The sequence below is a fragment of the Hemibagrus wyckioides genome, linkage group LG08 (assembly GCF_019097595.1).
Source record: "Hemibagrus wyckioides isolate EC202008001 linkage group LG08, SWU_Hwy_1.0, whole genome shotgun sequence".
NCBI classification, from domain to species: domain Eukaryota; kingdom Metazoa; phylum Chordata; class Actinopteri; order Siluriformes; family Bagridae; genus Hemibagrus; species Hemibagrus wyckioides.
In genome coordinates, this window is record NC_080717.1 from 28,344,221 (window position 1) to 28,370,137 (window position 25,917).

The 25,917-nt window shown below is 40.0% G+C and overlaps 1 protein-coding gene across 2 annotated transcripts in view; it reads right to left on the reverse strand.

The window, feature by feature from the left end:
• shank2b (SH3 and multiple ankyrin repeat domains 2b) overlaps positions 1-25,917 on the reverse strand; it is a 173,620-nt gene that overhangs the window by 64,467 nt on the left and 83,236 nt on the right. For both annotated transcript variants that reach the window (XM_058397080.1, XM_058397087.1), the window contains exons 11-13: positions 22,485-22,854; positions 4,989-5,146; positions 2,633-2,746 (exon numbers count right to left, since the gene is read on the reverse strand). In XM_058397080.1, the coding sequence (XP_058253063.1) occupies positions 2,633-2,746; positions 4,989-5,146; positions 22,485-22,854 (642 nt within the window). The remainder of the gene's footprint in view (positions 1-2,632; positions 2,747-4,988; positions 5,147-22,484; positions 22,855-25,917) is intronic.

Consider the following 25,917-nt stretch of genomic DNA (forward strand, 5'->3'; position numbering starts at 1 on the left):
AAAGGAGACCACTCCCACTAGGGTACATCATAAGAACTTTCTGTTGATTTGCTCGGGGCCTCTGGATGGACAAGTGGAGCCAAACCCTGCCAGTGATATAAATAAGTGCCTCCTACAAATAAAATTCTTTTTCAGCCATCTGTATATACAATACATTCAACCTATTTGGCAATATTTATTAATTTATATAATTCCAATTACTGTTATGTTAGTTTGTGTGTTGACCATATACTCTTTTTTTCCACTTTTAGGGTTTTCTTTAGTCAATGTACTTACAGAATTATATGAAAAATTGCAAACTGATTAAACATAACAGCTCTGGGTGGCGATCTCACACTTTTAATGTATTCAGTGGAGCAGCAGATGGTCTCCAGTAGCTTCAGGTCTGAACAGAGTGTGTTTTTGCGTTTTTAATGGATTTCTCCCCAGTAGCAACGTGCACACCAGACCTCGGCCCAATTTCAAGTCAAACAACCTGCAACATCCTCAGGCTCTGAGCGTATGCAGTCACCACACACACACACACACACACACAGCTTGAAAAAAGCATAGTGGTCATAGTGACATGGAAGTCACTCTAAGTGCAGTGTTGCCTCTGGCCATTTATCCTGTTTTGCACAGAAAATGCAGGCTTCACAAACACACACACACACACACACACACAGCAAAGACGCTGTGGACAAATACATTCATTCAGTTCCGTCATCGGCAGAACAACTTCCTGTTATCACTTGCATTATTGGAGATGTAATCAGATGTTTCCTCTCAGATTATTATTATTATTTTAAAATCACATCATTCTGAGAACCAGAAGTCACAAAGAAAACCTGAAGTTACTGTTTTGACTGTTACAAAGTGCCGACGCCTCTAACAATTATATAAAATCCACTTAAAATTAGACTAAAATTCTGTAGAGACATTGACTACATTCTGATGAAGCCGATTCAAGAATTGAACAGTACTGTAATATAAAATCATATCAATCATATAAAATCACATAAACACTCACTGGTCACTTTAACAGAAACACCCAAACCCCTGCTCATTCATGCAGTTATCCAGTCAGACATCATGTGACAGCGACATAAAGCATAAAATCATGCAGACAATGGTCAGGAGCTTCAGTTAATGTGCACATTAAACATCAGAATGAAGAAAATAGTGATCTCTGTGACTTTGACTGTGGTATGGTTGTTGCTGCAAGATGTACTGACTTGATTTCAAGACCTTCCACTGAGTGGCAGTTCTGCACCTCAGGGGACAATGAATTGGTACAGGAAGCTTACAAGAAGGCTATAATAACTCAAACAACCACTCACTACAACAGCGGTGAGTAGAAAAGCATAAAAGAATGCACAACATGCTGGCATTTGTGGTGGCTGGACTACAGCAGGAGCACATCATCTTGCAGACCATGGACAGGAATCTGATGCTACAGTTGGGACAGAGTCTGTTGAAGACATTGCCTGTACCTGCATAATTGTATGCGTTACACTGCCAGTACATGACTGGCTGATTGCATGCTTGCTTGAATAAGCAGGGATACAGGTGTTCCTATTAAAGTGGCCTCCGATGCAAATTTCTAGGCCACATGTGCATGCTGCTCATGACTAGCGAAGACAAGAACTCAAGGTGTGAGACAAGTATAAGGAGTGCGGCCGAGCTTGTGCTAATTATTTACTGATTTAACAGCCTGCTGCGCTCTGAAAGCTCTTCACATCATCATGTGGGTTTAGGAGTGTGACAACTTGTCAGTTTGACAGCATGCAGTGACACAGTAATCTGAAAGATGGAGACGGCTAACATTGTGCTGTCCTGCTATAGATATCTCCCATCACTGTAAAATATAAGATAATTAAAATAGCAGTGTGTTTTGAAACAGGAAACTGTTACTAAAAGTAATCCTCTTAATAAGATTGTTTGCTATGTAAATAATTAACATCCCACTATGTTCCTATTGGTAAGTTCTATTAAACAAAAAACAGTTGATATTGGGCTATACACTATATTGCCAAAGGTTTTGGGACACTCCTCCAAATCATTGAATTCAGGTGTTGTTTTTCAGGGGTTGGGCTCAGTCCCATAAGTTTAAAATGCAGAAACTAGCATTGCATATAGTTAATTAAGAATGGTCTGAAAACACTTTTACAAACTGGGTTCCTTTTTTCCTGCAAATATTGTCTCATAACCGCAAAATCAACGTGCTGTCCATTTTCTGTACCAGTTATCCCACAGGACACAGGAACAGGGCACAATCACACACACCGGACAATTCAGAGTTGACAATCAGCCTCCAACACATGACTTCGGACTGGTGGAGGAAACCACAGTGCCTGGAGAAAACCCTCGAAGCATGAGGAGAACAAGAAAGCTCCGTGCAAACAGGATGGAGGTAGGAATCAAACCTTTAACCCTGGAGGTGCAAGGTAAACATGATAACCATTAAGCCACAACTGACAACCCCCCCCCCCTTCCACCCCCCAAACCCCCCAGTGCCACAGAGTCTAGTGATATAATTTTGAGGTTAAAGACAGGGTAAAGCATGGAGTGAGGGAATGTGTCATATGACTAAATGGAAAAACACACTATGAATACACACTGTGTGTGTGTGTGTGTGTGTGTGTTGACTTACAAGGCCGGTCCTCGTTAGATTTGTTGGGGATTTCTTCCACACACTCAGAGGGAAACCAACCGACATTACCTCGAGCACTGCCCTCCCAGAATCCCCCTTCTCCAACACTTAGCACTGTGGAGAAATAGAAATGAAGCAGATGTTCAGGGCCCAAATACACACACACACACACACACACACACTTTTCAGTTTTTTCATGTGATCTTTTAACAAAGAAAATGTTTAGATTATCTTTAGAACTAAAGTCATCCAATCTGAAGTTTTCATTCAAAATGAAAGGGTTGCCCTAGTGTTACACTCAAGAATAAATGAATTCAAAACAACATTTGAAAAAATAATTTATTTGAGAAACATCAACTAATATTAACAAACACCATTCACAACTAAAAGTACACTATTTTGCCAAATTTGGGACATCTGGTCTTTTTCATTACCTGACAAAATGGCACTATATTTACTGTTCCTGTGGGATAACAAAAATGAACATAATATGCACTGTATTGCTTTGGTCACTGGTGTGCAGTCATGTTGGAACAGGAAGGGGTCATCTCCAAACTGTTCCCACAAAGTTGGGAGCATGAAATTGTCCGAAATGGTCTTGGTATGAAGCTGAAGCATTAAGAGTTCCTTTCACTGGAACTAAGGGGCCGAGCCCAACCCCTGAAAAACAACACTTGATTTGGAGGGGTGTCCCAAAACTTTTGGCAATATAGTGTATATATACTGGGTCAAAATCTTACTCATTTAAAACACACACACACACACACACACACACACACACACATATATATGTAGAGAGAGAGAGAGAGAGAGAGAGAGAGAGAGAGAGAGAGAGAGAGAGAGAGGAGTCAAAAAGTCAAAATCTATTTGATGTAAATAAAAAAAGAATATATATACAAACACACTGATGTATTAAAAGATTAAAGAAACACAAGCTTATTATGGACTGACATGCATGGCTAGCTAGTATTCTAAGAAAATGTTTTGCTAACTCAGACAAATCAAGATTGTTGTTTGCTTCTAATTAAGCAATTGAGCAGTCATCTAATGTATCAAGTTACTATACAAAAAATAACTAGCTAACTAACTGAACATGTTAATATACAAAATGTAACTAGCTAGCTAATTAAAAAGTTACAAATCCTAGCTATCATTTACTGAAGTGAATGTCAAGATAATACTGATAATGTACTTCTGAACTAAAAGTAGTCTTCTATTTACATTTCTATATTTTACGTTTTGTAGATTGCTGATAAATCCTCTCTGACTGAAGAGTGAAAAAAGTCGCAACACGGCATGTGTGTGTGTCTACAATACAGGTTAGGAACAAACTTCACAAACATAAACTCCATCCAGTCAATCTAATATCCAATTGCAAATTGCTCCTAAAGAGGCATCAACTTCTTTTTAAGGTCTTGGACTTGGCTGAGTGACTTGGGTTTTTCCCATGGGTAAATGTCATTCTTAGATATCAGGAGCAAGGTAGACTCTTGAGTACATCTACAAATGTGGCCCCGTTAAGGGTTAAGGGCCTTGCTTATGGGTCCAAAAGTGGCAGCTTGGCAGTGTTGTGTCTTGAACCCCTGATCTTCTGAGCAGAATACCTGAGCGTTAAGTGTTTAAGCCACCACTGCCCCATTATTCCAAATAGCCAATCTGAAGCTTCTAAAAGGAGATACTTGAATACCGTAAAGACTCACAAACCAAGTACTTAAGCACAGTGTTGTTGTTGTTGTTCTTTCGGCACAGCAGATCATCAGGCTCCAAGTACTTAAGTGCAGTAATGAATTAAATTCACTTTGTTACTGTCCACCTCCATCTAAGTACACTAAGTTTACTCAAAAGTTTAGTATTTTCCACCGCTGCTTATGAAGACTGGCTCTACAATCCAAAAGATGTGTATGTGTGTGTGTGTCTGTGTGTGTGTGTGTGTGTGTGCTGTTTTCCACCACTCTCACTCCTGATGTAGCACATCCAGCAATTACAGGGCCCTTCATCAACCCGAAACATCAGCCTCTACTGGCATCATCATCATCATCATCAGCATCCCATTTTATCATCAGTATCATCAGCATCCGCATCAGCAAACTCATCATCAAGGCACATAAATATATAAACACATAAGCACAACAAGCAGCTTTGCAATCACACAGCTGCAGCCTGGATTCTGAAAATGAACAAATGAATAAGTGTGAGAGCGCAGATGTCCCGCAGGAGCAGGCCTGAAAAGTGGCTGATAAGCACATCGCTTTAACGGAGCAACAAAAATCCCACAATAAATAATAATAATAATAATAATAATAATAATAATAATAATAACAAAAACACAATCAAGAAGGTGATTTGGGAAGCATACCTTTGACTCTGTCGTTCTTGTACAGGGCGATTTCTCCCTCAGCCTGAGGTTGATAAGACTTTACCACCACGTAGTGTCTCCCAGGCACAGCGCTGTACAGCCGGCGCTTGGATCCCGGAGTCTCTGCCCCAGAGAAACCATCACGACCTGGACGTGGACTACAGGAGAAAAAGTTCATCTTGTTTTAGCTTTGACAAACCAGTGATTAACACAATCAGAAATATTAGCATGCACGTGAACGGGGTTTACTCTACAGCTCAGTGTTACACAAGTGAGCCTTCAGGTTTTGCTGATTTGCTGTGATGAAATTTCTCGTTACTGAACGAGAACACTGTTGTGTTACCAAGTTTAAGCGTTGTGTTTCCAAATTTGCTGTCATGCTTCCAGATTTGCTGTTGTGTATTCAGAGCAGTGGTCAGGTTACAAAATTCACTGTTGTGTTTCAGAATTTGTTGTCTTGTTTCTGAAACTGATGAAAATTTCTGTAGTATTTTTTAGATTTGCACTCAAGATTTTCTGTCTTTTCCTGATGTGCAGTTATGTTTCTTGAGTGTCAGTCAGCTTACCCAATTTGCTGTTGTGTCTGATTTTGTTGTTGCGTTTTCTCATTTGCTGGCTGTCAGCTCTGCTTGTTAATTTGTTGTGCACCATAAATGACAATAGCAGCAATAGTAAAAACAAAATGACTTTACAGTATCGGTATTTTACATACCATATAAGGTACTGCCTCGGGCTATAGTGCTACACACCACTAACTTATGCAGTTTTCATTTGCAATCATTTGTAATGGAAATTGGAGGCACACTGACTGAAGAGAGCAGAAAGAGGGAAAAGCAGGATTGGTTGTTAAACAGCTCCCTCTACTGTCCATATACTAGCACAAACTTTATATTCAGTGTTTTATCACATCCTCACTGTAATTCTAATACCAAGGGTCTTGAGTGAATCAATTCTGGTACGCGGCAAAATAATTAGGCAGTGTGCTGAGGAAATAAGCAGAAGCTCCGGAGAGTAGCAGTGAGTCACTGAGCAGCAGCTTGGGACGCACCATGAGAAGGCTAAAAGGAGAACTCTGTGATTATATTCAAATATAAAAAGGCCTGTGCTACAGAAATGTGGGAAAGCTGAAAGCATGAGGATGGGAATGAGGACACCAGGGACACGACCTGGATATGAAATAAAAGTGGACTATCTGTCTATCTATCTATCTATCTATCTATCTATCTATCTATCTATCTATCTATCTATCTATCTATCTATCTATCTATCTATCTATCTGTCCATCTGACGGTCTATCTATTGATCTGTCTGTCTATATATATATATATATATATATATATATATATATATATATATCTGAAATATATTCAAATATTTAACATTTTTGATATTTAGAAATGAATTATAATACCAGAACTTAACATAAAATACTTTAAAATAAATTACCCAAGTACTATGAAGAGAAAAACAATTAAACAAGTGTGTTTTAATGTAATATTTCAATTTAAAAACACTTACAGGGCTCCAAATTGTCTTAATGTTTTTTCTGTAACTATTACAGAGTTGATAAAGTGAAAATGATAAGTGGTTTCAGCTCATTATCATATACAAACTTTCCCAGACTGTGTGTGTGTGTGTGTGTGTGTGTGAGAGATAGAGATAGAAAGTGTTTACTACAATATATAGTGTCCTTGAATATTTTCTCACCATCATTCACCTCTACCACAGAACCTGTAAGGCCTAATTACACAAATGACCTCCTTTCCACCTACACCTTGACCCGCCCCCACCATACATAAAAAGCCCCGCCCCTCAACCAGGCACTCTCCGGCCTATAGGAGCAGGATGAAATTGGGACGAAGCGCCTACACGTGCCCTTTATGTGACTTTCCCTTTAATAAGCCTCTTCTGGGAGACAGTCCAATGTCAATGCCAAAGGCACAGCTACAGACATCCTCATGAACGAGTAAAGACAGATTAGCCTTTTACAGCTTGATCATGTCCAGTGCATTTCTGATCATGTCCAGTGCACTTTTTGATGACGTCCAAGTCACTCTATCTGTTTGAATTATTTATGAATACATAATATTTAATATGTTTTTAAAAAGAAAGCTGAGTGGTCGCACAATTTTCTGCTTTGTTTTTTTTTTGTTCAACCTCCCAAGCATGCAGATCTCACAATCTGCTGTGCCACATGAGCGCTCTCCTCCTGAGATTACCGCTGACCTAATACATTTCTCACAAATGAGAGACCGGTGCAGTGCTATGTAAAGTTTAAAGTACATCGTGTGCTATTCACTTTGTGCCTTGGTTAAGAACAGCTGGACATCAAGATCCGAAAATGAGAAACTACTAATAGACTTTAACCTTTTGACCCAAAAGGAAACACACCGGCTTCATCAAAGATCATTTTCTTCACAAGAAAGCTTTTTTATACACAATATTACATGCTGCAGTTACTAAATATACCTGCAGCATGTAAAAAAAACTGCCCCCCCCCAAAAAAAATACCCATAGTCATGCTACCACCATCATGCTTCACTGTGTGGATAGTGTTTTGAGGGCGAAGAGCAGTGCTGGGTTAAACATTTTTATTCACATTACACCAGAGAGCCTTTTCCTCGGCAAACTCTGAATGAGATTTCAAACGGCTCAGGCCAAACTACTGGTGTCCTGTGGTCAACCAAATTTGCTGTTGCGTTACCATATTTGCTGTCATGTTAACATATTTGCTATCACATTAACAAATTTGCTGTTGTGTTACCATATATGCTGCCATGTTACTGTATTTGACGTTACCAAATTTCCTTTGCATTACCAAATTTCCTTTGCATTACCAAATTTGCTACCATGTTATCGTTTTTACTGTCACATTATAAAATTTGCTGTTGTGTTACTGTATTTGCTATCATGTTACCATAATTTCTATCACATTACCATATTTGCTGTCATGTTACCGTATTTGCTGTCACAGTACCAAATTTGTCATGTTTCTAAATTTGCTGTCATGTTTCAGAACTTTTCTGTAGTGTTTTTCCTGTTGTATTACTAAAGTTGATGTCATGTTACTAATCTAGCTGTCGTGTTTTAGACCTCTTCACTAATACTTGGTCTTGGTCTTCATGGTGCTATTTGTTTGGACATGTTCTCATACTGAGACCCTGTGATGTAAATACAGAGGCCCTATGCAACCTATGCAAAAGCTACATTTTAAGTTTGTAAATAATTTTGCTAAATATATAGATTCTTTTTTCCTGCATTCTCTATAACTCCTCCCCCCTCCACTTTCAGTAGGGATCAGAGCTGATACAATGAAGACTGTGACAATGCACTTACAGTATCACTGACTGTATCACTACACTGACTGTATCACTACACTGACTGTATCACTACACTGACTGTATCACTACATTTATCACTGACTGTATCACTACACTGACTGTATCACTATATTTATCACTGACTGTATCACTACACTGACTGTATCACTACACTGACTGTATCACTATATCACTGACTGTATCACTACACTGACTGTATCACTATATCACTGACTGTATCACTACACTGACTGTATCACTACACTGACTGTATCACTATATCACTGACTGTATCACTACACTGACTGTATCACTACACTGACTGTATCACTATATTTATCACTGACTGTATCACTACACTGACTGTATCACTACACTGACTGTATCACTACACTGACTGTATCACTATATTTATCACTGACTGTATCACTACACTGACTGTATCACTACACTGACTGTATCACTATATCACTGACTGTATCACTACACTGACTGTATCACTATATTTATCACTGACTGTATCACTACACTGACTGTATCACTACACTGACTGTATCACTACATTTATCACTGACTGTATCACTACACTGACTGTATCACTATATTTATCACTGACTGTATCACTACACTGACTGTATCACTACATTTATCACTGACTGTATCACTACACTGACTGTATCACTACATTTATCACTGACTGTATCACTACACTGACTGTATCACTACATTTATCACTGACTGTATCACTACACTGACTGTATCACTACATTTATCACTGACTGTATCACTACACTGACTGTATCACTACACTGACTGTATCACTACACTGACTGTATCACTATATTTATCACTGACTGTATCACTACACTGACTGTATCACTACACTGACTGTATCACTATATCACTGACTGTATCACTACACTGACTGTATCACTATATTTATCACTGACTGTATCACTACACTGACTGTATCACTACACTGACTGTATCACTACATTTATCACTGACTGTATCACTACACTGACTGTATCACTACATTTATCACTGACTGTATCACTACACTGACTGTATCACTACATTTATCACTGACTGTAACACTACACTGACTGTATCACTAGTGCAATTATGTACACTATCCCAGTCTACAATATTGACAATTTGTATGCTGTCAAACCATGTACAATATCATGTTATATCATACCATGTGCAACGTCATGTCATGTGCAATACTATGTTATTTCTTAATCTTATCTTATTTTATGGACTATTTTTGTTGTTTTATCACATATATTGTTTTTAGGAGTTTCAGGTGAAGGAAGTTTTACACAGCAAAATGTTCAAGGGGGGGTGAATACTTATGTAAGGCATAGTGTACACCGGTCAGCTATAACATTGTGAGCAGTGCCAGGTGAATTGGGTGATCTCCTCATCATGGCCCCTGTTAGTGGGTGGGATATATTAGGCAGCAAGTCAACATTTTGTCCTCAAAGTTGATGTTAGAAGCAGGAAAAATGGACAAGTGTAAGGATTTGAGCGAGTTTGACCAAAAGGGCCAAATTGTGATGGCTAGACCACTGGATCAGAGCATCTCCAAAACTGCAGCTCTTGTGGGGTGTTCCCGGTCTGCAGTGGTCAGTATCTATCAAAAGTGGTCCAAGGAAGGAACAGTGGTGAACCGGAGACAGGGTCATGGGCGGTCAAGGCTTATTGAGACACGTGGGGAGAGAAGGCTGGACCATGTGATCCGATCCAACAGACGAGCTACTGTTGATCAAACTGCTGAAGAAGTTAATGCTGGTTCTGATAGGAAGGTGTCAGAATACACAGTGCAGGACGGGTCAGGGCTGTTTTGGCAGCACCAACACAATATTAGTTAGGTGGTCATAATGTTATGGCTGATTGGTGTATACTATTCAAATCATGTACAGTTATGGTAAAGATGACTGTTTGGTTACTGTACTAACCCAAACCCTGGTAATTATATGGTGTGATTGTCAGCGCTCTAAATAATGCTTCATCCTTCAGGCTGTGACCTGGAAACTGCTTGAACTCCTCCATCATTAATGACCTATCAATTCTTCAGATGTTCTCAGAAGAATTGACAACAGAGCAGGCTTTCAGAGTGAAGAACACGTGCGGTAACGTTCTGATTGATTAATCAGTTATGTAACAGTGTTTATGGGGATGTGTTATAAACAGCACTGCTGAGCAAGAGAAATTGAAAAGTTCAGTAATAAATGATTATAAATAATCGGGAAGGTCGCGGCTTAGAAAATATATGCTCAAGACAAGCGGGATATTTCAGATCTAAAAAAGGCTCTTTTTAAAGCAAGCACATTTAATACCATTTGCAGACTGTAAATACATTATAACTGTAAATAAAAGAATATAAATAAAGATAAATTTTGAGTTTTTTGCAGGTACATTCTGCCTGAAAAAAAAAACTCCTCTATTTTCTGTTTTATTTAGTTTATTTCTTGTTTCTTTCAGGATTCTGTTTTTATTTAATAATGATTTTTTCTCAAAACCCTGTTACAATCTGATGCAAGTCATCAATATTTTTTTCTTGACATCCCTTAGTTAATTTATTTCAGTGTTATGTTATTAAGGTGTGTAATGATGTGAAATACGTGTTTGATAAACCGTGTTTAAACACCTCACATGAATCAGGAAAAATTCATGAGCCGAAAGCAAAAACATACCGACCTTTCAGACGAGGAGAAAGGGTAATAAATGTCAAGATGTTTAAGGAGAGCATCACTAATAGTGACAACAAACAAACAAGAAAAAAAAACCCAGACAGATAAATAAAAAATTAAATAAATTAATAAATAAATAAAACACATTTTCTTTCAAATATAAAAAGGAATTTACATATACATTAATATACCTAAAGAAACAAAAAAAATAATTAATTAAATAATATTAAAATTAATTAAGAATAAAATAATAATAATAATAATAATAATAATAATAAATAAATAAATAAATAAATAAATAAATAAATAAATAAATAAATAATATAATAAATAAAATAAAATAACTTTTTGTCAGGTCTTTTACAAAAACAGCATAAAAATTTAAAAATAAATAATAATTGTCTAATAAAAAACTGAAACAGACTGTACACAGCCATTATTTGTGTACAGTGAATATATTTTATAAGAAATTAATCTGTAATTTCTTGCTATTTAACATGCCTTTAAAAAAAGCAACGATGACTGGAGAGAAAAATGTCCTGAACAATTCTGGAAATTTGCGTCATACAACTAAAATCAGATAAATTGAATCATTCATCAAAACTTTGACATAATTGAATCCTTTATGGTGAGATGAGGTCAGGCATCGGCCCACCTACACATTTTTTTATAGTTTTAATTGCATTTGGGACATTTTCCCCCTCTCTCGTCCTGATTTTCCCCTCTCCTCTCCTCTCCTCTCCTCTCCTCTCCTCTCCTCTCCTCTCCTCTCCTCTTTCTCTTCTCTCCTCTCCTCTTTCTCTTCTCTCCTCTCATCTTTCTCTTCTCTCCTCTCTTCTTTCTCTTCTTCTCTTCTCTTCTCTTCTCTTCTCTTCTCTTCTCTTCTCTTCTCTTCTCTTCTCTTCTCTTCTTTCTCCTCTCCTGCTTTTCCGTCCTATCCCTTCCCTTCCCTCCTCTCCTCTCCTCTGGTGCATTTTTCCAAAACTTGTTTATGTTTCAAGCATGACATGTTGTATGGATTCACATGTATAGACAGATAGATAGACAGCCAGATAATGTCTGTGTCTGTGTGTGTGTGTGTGTGTGTGTGTGTGTGTGTGTGTACAGTATTACAGTACATATGTTTTTGTAAATGTATTATCAGTTGGACACGAGCGGCTCCCCAAGCACAGAATAATCCTTCTCATCTCAGCACCACTGTACATACAAAAAAAAAATCGATGAAACCTGCAGCAAAACATCAGCCATGCTTACCCTCTTCAATGAAGGCAGCACTACAGGCTACGAGTGATTGAGAGTCTTATTTCCACAAAGTCAGCCGGGACTCAAGCTGCCAATGCTCTTAACACAGCTGTCAAAGCAGCACTGAGATTTCCCACCCGAGGATACGTTGTGTAAGAGTACGGCTCTTATTTCCGGACGAGAAAAGCCAACGTGGGCAGAGCTAATTATGCAAAACAGGTGATATAGAAATAGGGATGCTTAGTATTAGATATCGGTTAAGGTGGCATATGAATAGTCTCACCCACGGGGCTATTTATAGCGTAGCGCTGCAAAAGAAAATGATATTCTAAAGACAGTGTGAGCTCAGCAATAAATAAAAAAAAAAATCATAAAGCCATTCAGGAAATGTTTATGTGTGAGAATATTTAACCTCGCATCTGTGATTATTCTGTGTTGCAGAAGTTTCCGGATCATGTACTTCATGTACTACGCTCCTAAAAGAAAAAACACATTCTCTATGGTTCTGTAATTGGCCACTTCTGAAAAACGGTTCAGTGTAGAAGCCTTGGTGTGAAGTGAAGCTTTATTATTAAACCTGTTTTGTAATTGAAAGTGGGTGCCATCACTGGGTGCCATTACTTTTTAAAATTGCTAGATAACGCTGTGAGATGTTTTGAAATGATGTGTTTATGATCAGGTCGTTTAGAAAAGCTCAAAATGTTGAATTTGTGAAATAATTCAAACTGAAATGTAAGCGGGAGAAGTTTTGCTGTTAGCAATACTGTATATAATATTTTCATAACACAATGTTGGTTTTATTGAGATTTATACTGTGTATTTTTTGTCTACTACTACTAATAATAACAACAACAACAATAATAATAAAGATCCCATAAAATGACAAAAAGACATCCATCTAATCCATTCTTCACATTGGATCTGTATAATGTACCACATACACTATATTGCCAAAAGTATTGGGACGTCTGCCTTTCCATGCACATGAATGTAATATGGAGTTGTCCCGTCCTTTACAGCTATAACAGCTTCAACTCTTCTGGGAAGGCTTTCCACAAGGTTTAGGAGTGTGTTTATGGGAATTTTTGACCATTCCTCTAGAAGCACATTTGTGAGGTCAGGCACTGATGTTGGACGAGAAGGTCTGGCTCACAGTCTCCACTCTAATTCATCCCAAAGGTGTTCTATGGGGTTGAGGTCAGGACTCTGTGCAGGCCAGTCAAGTTCCTCCACACCAAACTCACTCATCCATGTCTTTATGGACCTTGCTTTGGTCACTGGTGTACAGTCATGTTGGAACAGGAAGGGGTCATCCCCAAACTGTTCCCACAAAGAGCATGAAATTGTCCAAAATGTCTTGGTATGAAGCTGAAGCATTAAGAGTTCCTTTCACTGGAACTAAGGGGCCGAGTCCAACCCCTGAAAAACAACACCTGAATTCAATGATCTGGAGGGGTGTCCCAATACTTTTGGCAATATAGTGTATGTAACAAGAACCATTATAGATTCTATACAAAACCGTTTCTTTTAAGAGTGTACTACATCTATGATAAAGTAATCCTGTGATATCATTTTACACCAATCTGAAGCTCTGGAGCTCTGAGAGAGAAAAAAAGTCAATTATTTTTAAACCTTCAAGACCCTGTGATGAACTGACAACCTTACGAGAAGGGGAAGGTACTTTAGAAAAGATAAAAGGAAAAAAGAATGGTCTTATGAAAGCTGTTTTCCTTATTGACTAATGTCCATTGCCAGTTTTAAGCCATTAGAGACCATAATGACTCACAAGCAACAGCATGTCAATGAGGATGCAAATTTTCAGCTTGATACTGAAGATAACTGCTGCTGAGAAGATGTAGGTCATGTTTTTAATGAGTTTTTAAATTGAAGACTGTCATGAAAATTGTAACAATGGAGTCATGGGGGAGAGAGTGGGGGGGAGAGAGGGAGAGAGAGAGAGAGAGAGAGAGAGAGAGGGAGAGGGAGAGAAAGAGAGAGAGAGAGGGAGAGGGAGTGAAAGAGAGAGAGAGGGAGAGGGAGTGAAAGAGAGAGAGAGAGTGAGAGGGAGAGAAAGAGAGAGAGAGAGGGAGAGGGAGTGAAAGAGAGAGGGAGAGGGAGAGAAAGAGAGAGAGAGAGGGAGAGGGAGAGAAAGAGAGAGAGAGAGGGAGAGGGAGTGAAAGAGAGAGAGAGAGGGAGAGGGAGTGAAAGAGAGAGGGAGAGGGAGAGAAAGAGAGAGAGAGAGTGAGAGGGAGAGAAAGAGAGAGAGAGAGGGAGAGGGAGTGAAAGAGAGAGAGAGGGAGAGGGAGTGAAAGAGAGAGAGAGAGTGAGAGGGAGAGAAAGAGAGAGAGAGAGGGAGAGGGAGTGAAAGAGAGAGGGAGAGGGAGAGAAAGAGAGAGAAGGGAGAGGGAGAGAAAGAGAGAGAGAGAGGGAGAGGGAGTGAAAGAGAGAGAGAGAGGGAGAGGGAGTGAAAGAGAGAGAGAGAGTGAGAGGGAGAGAAAGAGAGAGAGAGAGGGAGAGGGAGTGAAAGAGAGAGAGAGAGGGAGAGGGAGAGAAAGAGAGAGAGAGAGAGAGAGGGAGAGGGAGAGAAAGAGAGAGAGAGGGAGAGGGAGTGAAAGAGAGAGAGAGAGAGAGAGAGAGAGGGAGAAAAAGAGAGTGAGAGGGAGATTACTCCAGGAGAACTGGCAAGACTGAACACAATAAGCTTAGTCAGTATACACACATTCAAGGAAGCAAACTGAATGTCAGTGATTTGTACATAAAATGTATACGCATAAAACTGTACATAAAAGGATTTGTACATAAAACACAGCTGTGCATTGTCCATCTTTTCGTATTCCAGTCAGATATTTGCTTTCAGATAGATGGGCAATCATCCATAAAGCATGAGTAATATTCACACTGTACTTGATTTACTGTAGCGACGCCCACAAAACACCATAAAAGGCAAAGCTCAAAACAACAAAATGACGACTCCTCCTCCATTTATAAGGTGCCGTTTCTTTTGTCTAGCAAGAGTTATCTGTCTTATCATGTCTTTGAGGATTTCTTTCCTTCAAGTCAATAAAATGTATTTAAAAGTTTGAAACTTAAGTCTACATGGAAATTTACAGGATATGAACTTTATTTAATTTGGATTTTAGTGTGTGAATACTACATTTCTTGCAAACCTTTCTTGTAAATGATTCTCATATCTACACTATATTGGCAAATGTTTTGGGACGTCTGCCTTTACATGAATGTAATATGGAGTTGTCCCGCCCCTTTGCAGCTATAACAGCTTCAACTCTTCTGGGAAGGCTTTCCACAAGGTTTAGGAGTGTGTTTATGGGAATTTTTGACCGTTCCTCTAGAAGCACATTTGTGAGGTCAGGCACTGATGTTGGACGAGAAGGTCTGGCTCACAGTCTCCACTCTAATTCATCCCAAAGGTGTTCTATGGGGTTGAGGTCAGGACTCTGTGCAGGCCAGTCAAGTTCCTCCACACCAAACTCACTCATCCATGTCTTTATGGACCTTGCTTTGGTCACTGGTGTACAGTCATGTTGGAACAGGAAGGGGTCATCCCCAAACTGTTCCCACAAAGAGCATGAAATTGTCCAAAATGTCTTGGTATGAAGCTGAAGCATTAAGAGTTCCTTTCACTGGAACTAAGGGGCCGAGCCCAACCCCTGAAAAACAACACCTGAACTCAATGATTTGGAGGGGTGTCCCAAAACTTTTGACAAACGAACATTTTAATTCCCAAAACTGTTAAAGGTCAAACAAACATGTTAATTGGAAGATCAGAAGAAAATCTGAATAAGATCCGAATATGAAGATGACCACTGAACAGTAAAGCCATGGCAACCAAGAGTAGCCACCTCATGCCAGGAGTGCCCATTAGTGACGGGTGTGTGGTGGAAAAAAATGTTTTTGACATTTAATATAGATGCGCTTTAAAAAACGTGAGATTGTAAGCAGATATGTAAAATGATACAGGGATAGAGCACATTGTTCTAGCCGCAGCCACAAACAAAGCTCATAGGTTACCTAATCCTGACTACATCTAATACTGCACATGGACACACAGTGCTTGACACGGTGGAGAAGAGAAGCGCATTCCCCCGTTCCTTCTTTCTCCAGCCATCACAGTCATCCACCAAACCTGCAATTACCCAATGACATCAGAACTGACTGCAGCTGCCTCACTTTCTCTCTGAGCCTCTGAGGAGCAGGCACATTATCTAATACACCACTGAGCACACACACACACACACACACACACACACACACCATACGGTCACGGCCATAGCAACTGCTGCTGTAACTAGGGACAGATCCCCATCAAGCAGCACACATAGCTATGGAGGCCAAAACCATATTCACAAGGGTTTTTTTTTCTTTTCTTTTTTACGTGGATGCCAGACTTAGCACACTAGCAAAATGTGTCAAAAGTCACACTTTTTAGACGCTCATCTGAGAGCAGCTTGGAGGATTCTGTATCATATGGGTGCCAGATGCCATAGAATATGCAAGGAGAGGATTTTTATTTAGGGTTTTTTTTTTTCCAAGCACCTGTGTCTACAGATTGGTTCAAAGAACAGGCAGTCCAGGTGAGCAAGAGAAGCTGAGCTCGGTGATAATAATAATAATAATAATAATAATAATAATAATAATAATAATAAATAATAGATGACAAATTTCTTGTAACAGCTGGTTTGAGAGCTACAAAGAAAATCACATGTTGAAGGTAATGGACATGTTCTAAAACATTATCATTTCCACACTAACACCTTACAGAAGAATTGTTGAGTGGTGGACATTTCAAGGGAAGTAGTGGCTCAGTGGTGGAAGCTCTAGGTTACAGATCACAAGGATGTGGTTCAAGCCCTAGCACTCACATTGCCACTATATTGGGCCCTCAAGCAAGGCCCTTAACTCTCTCTGCTTCATCTGTATCATGGCTGACCCTGTGCTCTGACCTCAGCTTTCTAACCAGAGAGGCGATGTGAAGAAAAGAAATTCACTCTGCTGTAAGTTACTGTGTATCTAATAATAATAATAATAATAATAATAATAATAATAATAATAATAATGGCTTCTTTTTCATATAAACCTAAACCATCAGACACAAGCACAACCATCATTTAATATTTCTTTAGCGGTGCAGCAACTCATATCATAAATGATCCAATTTGAAGCGAATCAATCGAAGTTTACATTAGTTAGTCTTCTCATGCGTCGATGGACATGTTACAGAGTGTGCTATGTTTCTTGTGTAAATCCTCAATTGAACAATTTACAGATAATTTGTAAATCTGTGTGTGTACAACTCGATAACTGAAACGAGTGACTTGAATAGCATTACATGTTTTACCCACACATTTCCAAAGCATTCCGAAGGCACCGGATGTTTCAGATAATGCCTCGTTAGTGGATAATCTGACACGGAGAGACGTGTTATCGCGTCTCTGTTAAAGGATTCAGCAGAGGGTTTTTTTTCTTTTTTCCTTTCCACAGAATAAAATCTGAAGCGTCCTGACTACGATCGGATCGCTTTGGGTTTCACAGATAATGACATGGATATCAGCAGCGTAGCAGTGTTAAAAGAAAACCCAGCCCTAGACAGACACATCCTGCACTAAAGCAGAAGAGAGAAGCCATGCTGGAGCTCAGAGAGCAGTGAACCGTCAAGCTCGTGAGGAGAACAGGGTCAAATACCAGAGGAGTTCATTCTTCCCTTTTAAAACCACCTCTAATTAGTTGGGTTTTTTTGCCATGCCAGTGAGTAATTGGCATGGCCCAGTTACAGTAGGCCACTCGCTCATCCGAACTGCTGTAGAGCGACAAGATTCGCACACCCCCAGGCACACTTCCATACAAACGCATGCACACACTTGCTCACACGCACATACACACGCATACAAGGATGCTGTCAACCAGGCTTTTGCTGTCACACATGCACAAATACACACACTTCCTCCTCCCTCGCTTTTCCTCTCATACACACACACACACACACACACTCACACACGGAAACAGACATTTGCTGTCACACATGCTCATCTGCACATACACACAGGCTCTGATGCTCCTATCTACCTCTCTGTGACCGGCTTCCTCTTCCAGCTAGGATGTTGGCACTGTCTGTTCATCATAACTTTATTTCACGTTTCGCCCTATCCAAACTCATCCAGTCTCTGGGCCTCTGCCGAGCAGATCAGGTGTTCTGCCCGCTCTGAATTTTAACGCTAATCTGTTTAACGGGCAAATTCTCAAAACCGTGTCACCATTTTATAGCCTAGAGGGATAGCGTGGATGGCGGATATTCCCTCGGCACTCAGAAGTGTAACAGAAAAAGAACACCTGAGTTATGGCAAAAATATCACAGATGCATGAAAACATCTTATTGCATGATATACAAAAAGTATCACAAATTTGTTCCCACTTGCCAGGAGAAAGTCTTTTACTAATCTAAAAAAAAGATGAGCACAGTAACACAGATATACAGTATCTATACAGATAGATAGATAGATAGATAGATAGATAGATAGATAGATAGATAGATAGATAGATAGATAGATAGATAGATAGATAATTCTTTATTTATTTAAATACATCCTAGTTGTAGTCCATTATGTAATTTGTGAAGATTTGCCACATGCACTGCTTAGTTCTCAATTCTGATTGGTCAAAAGATTGTAAGACAAAGACAAATTATCAGTTTATAGTCCTGTGCTTGTTCTTTGCATCCATCCATCCATCCATCCATCCATGCATCCATTCATCCATGTACCTATCCATTGATCCATCCATCCATCCATCCATCCTACAAAGGGACACAGAACCTAGGGCCTTTCCCAAGACAGGAAGGACTGCCAACCCATCACAGGGCACACTCGCACACACTCACACACCCAATCACACACTTAGAGATGCCAGTCAGCCTACAATGCCTGACTTTGGACAGGAGGAAGAAACTGGAGAACCCTGAGGAAACCCCACAGCACAGGGAAAGCAAGCAAACTCTGCACACAAAGGGCGGAGACAGGAATCACACCACCAACCTCTGACCCTGGTATAACAGACATTCCACCTAAACAGCTTAAAAACCGTGTGATTGTTGTTTTCTGTTTACTGCTTTTACCACCATGTTCGTAAAACCGCCTCCTTACACAACATGATTTTTGCAGAAAGTTAAAAAAGGGTTAAAAAGTAAATAACCCTGACCCAATGATCGTAATTTTTGTTTGGTCAGATTCACTTGAGTCTCTCAGCCTGAAGGTGTGGTTACCAGTCCAATATGGTATAATTGTAGCTAAGAACGTTATTCTGCTTATTAAGGCCTCTCTTATCTGACTGGTTAAACTGGACTTTACATCTGGAACGAATCAGATACACAATCTCTGGGAACACAAAATGTGGGAACCAGTTTTTTATTTTCTGACGAACCACAAGGACTAACGACGTATTCAATTATAAATTAGCAATCATTTAAATTTATAGAAATCAACTAATAATCACTCTTTGTAGTACATGTCGGGATTGTACACCGTCATTCTCCTTTTTTGTCTTATTTTTGTGCTTCATTTTGCATTTTGCCCAGACTGTTGTTATATGAAGGGTCTGGCTGTTGTTTTTTTTCATGTGTGCAAAAACCATAAAAAAATATTTAGAAAACTTAAATAAAAAATGTATACTTTGCTTTGACATTTATACTATTGATGCCTTCTTAAAGTGTCGACGTGCATTACAAGCAAAATTAAAAATCTGTTTTTCTGTTCACAGACATCAGCCACAGCGATATCCACTGGGTTTTCCCAGACCGCCACACCTCCCTCTATATGCTCTCTTTATACACACAGATCAGGTCTTTATCCATCCTGTCTTTATCCATGCACTGCAATGACAAGCATAGCAAAAATAACATCCTTCCTATCTGTAGGACTTTCTGAAATAGCACTGCTGCACACTACCGCTTTAACACGCTTTAGCCGTCCTGTTTCCTTTCACAAGTAGAACAAGGCCAGCGATATGCAAAACGCTGAGTATGTCACTTCCTGCAGTCTCAGCCACAGCCACAGCCACACGTCGTCCTCTATCAGTCCAAACAGAGCTGTGTCACGCCGAACACCCTGGAGCATGTCCACGTGCTACTTTTCCAACAGCAGGTCAACAATCATGGTAGAACCAAACAAAGCTTTTAATTATGCAAAACAGAGACAGGAAAACCAATCTGCTACCAAAAAATAAATAAATAAATAAATAAATGCTGAGCCACAAGCCCCGTTTAACAGCAATGAATAGCAGCTGAAACAATGTTATGCTATTCTGGCTGATATTTAAGACTCCTGTAGTATTTACAGTAATTACACTGACAAGGCTTAACATTATGACCACCTGCCTAATATTGTTTTGGTGCTGCCAAAACAGCCCTGACCCGTTGGATCTGTTGGATCGGATCACACGGGCCAGCCTTCGCTCCCAAACTTGCATTAGTGAGCCTTGACCGCCCATGACCCTGTCACCGGTTCACCACTGTTCCTTCCTTGGACCACTTTTGATAGATACTGACCACTGCAGACTGGGAACACCCCACAAGAGCCGCAGTTTTGGAGATGCTCTGATCCAGTGGTCTAGCCATCACAATTTGGCCCTTCATCAAACTCGCTCAAATCCTTACGCTTGTCCATTTTTCCTGCTTCTAACATCAACTTTGAGGACAAAATGTTGACTTGCTGCCTAATATATCCCACCCACTAACAGGGGCCATGATGAGGAGATACTCAGTCTTATTCACTTCACCTCTCACTGCTCATAATGTTATGGCTGATCAGCGTGTATATGAACATATAAATTGTGTGACATTTGAAATTTGAACTTTTCCAAAAAAAGAGGTCTATTGTTAAAAGATCTTCATTGTAATAATCTGACAAGGAGAGCGCTCTCTCTGCTACAGAATTCAGGTTTTATCATTTTCATTTGGTACTGTGTGAAAAGTAATGATCTTGCTGTAATTGCAGTGTATAACAGGCTAGATTTCCAATCGGTATGTTGACAGGATGACAGCTGATGATCGATATCATTCAGTGTTTGGTGGAAGAGCATTTAACTCTGTTTAGCAGCGGACAAAAACTGGAATTTGCTTCTGTTTTCTTGTGTTCACTCCACAGCGGTGGTTAATATGAAGCTCGTATGAAAGTAGACACTCAGAGCTTTAAGAATTTCTAGTGTTTTATAAGTATTTCTGTTTTTATCTAAACTACTAGGGGTGGTATATTCATAGAAAAGGTCCAAACAAAACTGAAAACGTTTTTTCTCCTCACAAATGTTTGTATCTTCAAAGTAAATGTTGATATCAAATCCATTTCTGCTCTCTGAGATGCTCCAAGTTCATCTAAAAAGCATCTAAAATGTGAAGGTGTTGATCTTCAACCAGTAAAACTGTGTGTAAGGTTATCCAACAGAGGTCAAAAACACACATCTAAAACACACTGAAAGCCAACAGACTTGTTTTATACCATAAAAAAATGTAATTTCTTTATACTGAAAATGTCTGATAAGTTTGATAACACTAGCATACTGGTAAAAAAGGTTGCACATCTGAGACAAATCAACATCTAGCCCTGATTCACCTAACATGTCTATTTCACACCATGATGTGTTTCGATACTGGATAAAGCCTCATGCAGTTAAGAGATGATTAAAGACCTGCAGCTCTGTGACCCTGATGTGCTTTTTGGCTCAAGCTAGTGGTTGCTGGCGGTTTGCTGGCTAAAGTTCTCAGGGAAGTCTGAACTGTGTAGCATGAAAATGTAATCGAAAAAGAAGAAAGCGCCTTGTTTGTACGCCTTCATACGGGTGTGGGAAGAACATTTGGACGCTTCTGTTTTCAGGCTTTCTGAAGGCTTTGAAAGTTGTTCTGCTATACAGGCGGTATAATTCACAAAGGATGTAAAAGGTATCATCTCAGAGATACATCAACACAAAGATTGCTAATTTCAGCCCTTGAACTAACCGCACTACTCGACAGTTCCAGTCATGTGGCTCCACAATGATGATGATGCACAGCGTGAACTTTCGAACATCCCATGGTTCACCTCATCAGCTACCTGCTGGGCCTTTCACGAGCTGAATCGAGTGTTTAAGTGGGAAGAAATTACCGTACTCATATCTAGAAAGTGCTGCATGATCCTAATCAAAACTTTCATCCCTGTGATTACGAAATTAAAAAAAGGAAGCGTGATGACACTGACCTGCTGTGGCGCTGGGGCGGGTGTCTGCGGGCGTCGCCGTCTCCCAGGCGGCCCAGCGAGGGCGAGCGGCTGCGCGGGGGGTGCCTGGCCCCCCGGCCCATGCTCTTTACCGTGCCATTGGAGCTGTTCTGCATCTGCTGGGGCCTGCGGGGTGAAAAGCTGCGCAGGGGCGAAGGCGACGGCGAGCGTGCGGGCGAGGGCGAGCGCGAGGGCGTGTGTGGCGCTGAGAGCTTGTTAACGTTCAGGTTGTTGTCGCTGTTGGAGCGCAGGAGCACGCGAGGTGCGGCCAGAGTGCTCCGGCCTGGATGAGCCTGCTGAGGTCTGCTCCTGCCTGAACTCACCGCTGCTGCCGGAGCCTCTCGGAAAGGCACTGGGAAAAGAGAACGACAGAGGGTTTTTGTTATTAAAAAAAAAGAAATGAGAAATCTAATCTGTTTATATACATATATATACACGGTATACACTATATTGCCACCCCTCCAAATCACTGAGTTCAGGTGTTGTTTTTCAGGGGTTGGACTCGGCCCCTTAGTTCCAGTGAAAGGAACTCTTAATGCTTCAGCTTCATACCAAGACATTTTGGACAATTTCATGCTCTTTGTGGGAACAGTTTGGGGATGACCCCTTCCTGTTCCAACATGACTGTACACCAGTGACCAGAGCAAGGTCCATAAAGACATGGATGAGTGAGTTTGGTGTGGAGGAACTTGACCTCAACCCCATAGAACACCTTTGGGATGAATTAGAGTGGAGACTGTGAGCCAGGCCTTCTCATCCAACATCAGTGTCTGACCTCACAAATGCGCTTCTAGAGGAACAGTCAAAAATTCCCATAAACACACTCCTAAACCTTGTGGAAAGCCTTCCCAGAAGAGTTGAAGCTGTTATAGCTGCAAAGGGCGGGACAACTCCATGTGCATGTAAAGGCAGACGTCCCAAAACTTTTGGCAATTTAGTGTATTAGGAATACAACACATAGGGGCATCAGTTAGAGGAAAATAATCCTCAGTATAACAGAGTGGGATTCATTTTATGCCACAATAAATCGCCAATGAATTCAAAACACATTTTTTATCTAGTAATAAGGAATACACAAATACTTTTTTTTTTTTTTACTGTTCCAGAATGTACATTACTTATTTTAAAGCATCTACTCTATAATCAGTTTCAATTTCCTTCAGCAGCCTCACTTTTTTCTTTTTCTAAAGGTTAAAGACAAAGCACAACTTGGGATTTTAACAAGAAACCAGAAAGCACAAGGTCCTCTGTCCCGAAGACTTCTCAGTGATGGGAAACACTGAGACCGGAGGCTCTTGTGGAAAAGTTAAACAAACAGAAATGATCCTTTCAGAAATCATAACCAGAATTATTTGTTAATATAGAAATGTTAATATATTAAAACAAAGGGACTAATGTATAAATCTGTGATTTGTCCTGCGGCTGATTGAGACAAATCATTCCACAGCGTTGTGGTATAAATTAAAATAACACAATACTGTTATAATAAGGGCTTCAGTGTGCTATCTTTATTACAGTTCTTCTCAGGAGGATAGCACTAACTGCTCCTTCCTGTATACACAAGCTAACAGATAACAACGATTCATTAGCGTCGGTCTGACCAATAGGCAAGAGAAGAACACCATCTTTTCCACTCAGTCTCTCTGAGGTTGTCACTGGGTGGCTGTGCCTGAATTCAAACCTGCCATTTTCTTATGACTGGGTAAAAGCTCAGGAGACTCAAGAGTTTATATTTGACGAGTCTGTCACTGCGACTTAATCCATTTCCTAGCACGTCACCGAGTCCACCGAGTCGCACTCTTCCTCTCAGGTAAACCCAGCACACTTTCACAAAGTCTGACCAAACTCTTCGGCTCCACTTTCCAGTGACATCTGAAACCCAGTCGAGATGTTCCCTCTGCCTCGGTCCACGGCTGTGTGAGAAATCCCGTGTGAATGCATGATTAGCAGCTATATTTATGTCTCTGTTGCGACACTGAAGCAGGCCGTGGAAGAACTTACAGCACATTTCAAGAACACTGGGCCATTTGAGGTCTCGGTGCACACACGCCACGTTTCCGTGTCTCCACATCCATGGTGTGTTACAGGGTTAAAAATACTACAGAGATTCAACACCGTAATGGTGGTGATAAACACTGCCTCGTACGTGACGTCACTATTATCTCGCACCGGGTTTCGCTTTCATCCAACGACCCTCTGAGTGAAGTGGCCGAACCTGAAAAATAATCCAACTTCAGATGCTGTCAGAATCGAGGAACCTTGCGGTCTTGGAGGACAGCTTGAGAACAGCTTGAGAAGGCAACATCCCACTGCTAATGCCATGGTGGAATTCAGCATTTAGCCTGGTAATGATATCGACGCTAAAACTCTGTAATCAAGAGTAAGTGCCGGGTGTTTTGTCATTAAAGACGGCTGTGTGTGATGTTTCCAGAACCTTGTGTGTGTTCCCATGGACACGGCGAGCCACGGTCCTGTATACTTCTCTGAACCTGATACAAACTGGTCAACGCTGAACACACTTGAAAGCGTAAAGCTAAGGAAGCTGCGTGTTCACCTTGTGTTATAATTACGGTTATTACAACATGACAGCTGGGAGATTCTGCTCGTGGCGCTTTATCTCCATGGAATTAACTGTTGCTATGGCGAGGCACCGACGCCAAAATGGATATACTGATATACTGACCATAACTAGCAGTTATTAGCTAAACCAGATTTGAATTTTTATCTTTTGCACCTTAGCTTCTCTTTACTAAGGCTCCTCTTTTCTTTCTGCTTTAATTATTAAAGAAATTCCACATGTGTAAATGTGTAGCGTTGCATTTTGCCTATTTATTCGATTCGTTGTTTTCCTGTACATTTCACCACCAGGACATGTTACTGCATGACCCAGATGCGTTCATTTATAATATATTTGTTTTTATGTTTAATTAAAGGGACCTGACAAATACGCAAAAACTTATAAGACCTCAATAATTAATATGATTCTTTTGATAATGGTGTTTTTTGAATAGAACAAAATTTTTTAACAATCTGCAGACCCCCAGCTAGGGTTTGTGGACCCCACGAAGACAACCACTGCTCTGTATTGTTGAGTATAAGGAAGTAATAAAACACTTGGGGCATGCTGTTATAGGAAAACAACAAACACACACACACACACACACACACACACACACATGAAAAAAAAATATCTAAAAGTCTCTAGAAATTAATTAAACTAAAAAAATGTCTATTTTTTGGGCATTCCAGAAAAACCAGAAAACGCAGAAACAAACCCCGAACTTCTCAGAGACTCTATCACTTCATATCACCATGAAGTACTATGTACTATGAAGTCATACTAGCGGTTGCCATGGCAACAATGTTTATCAGTAGAATAACTAGATTTTCGGATCAGCTTTCTTGTGGCTAAAAC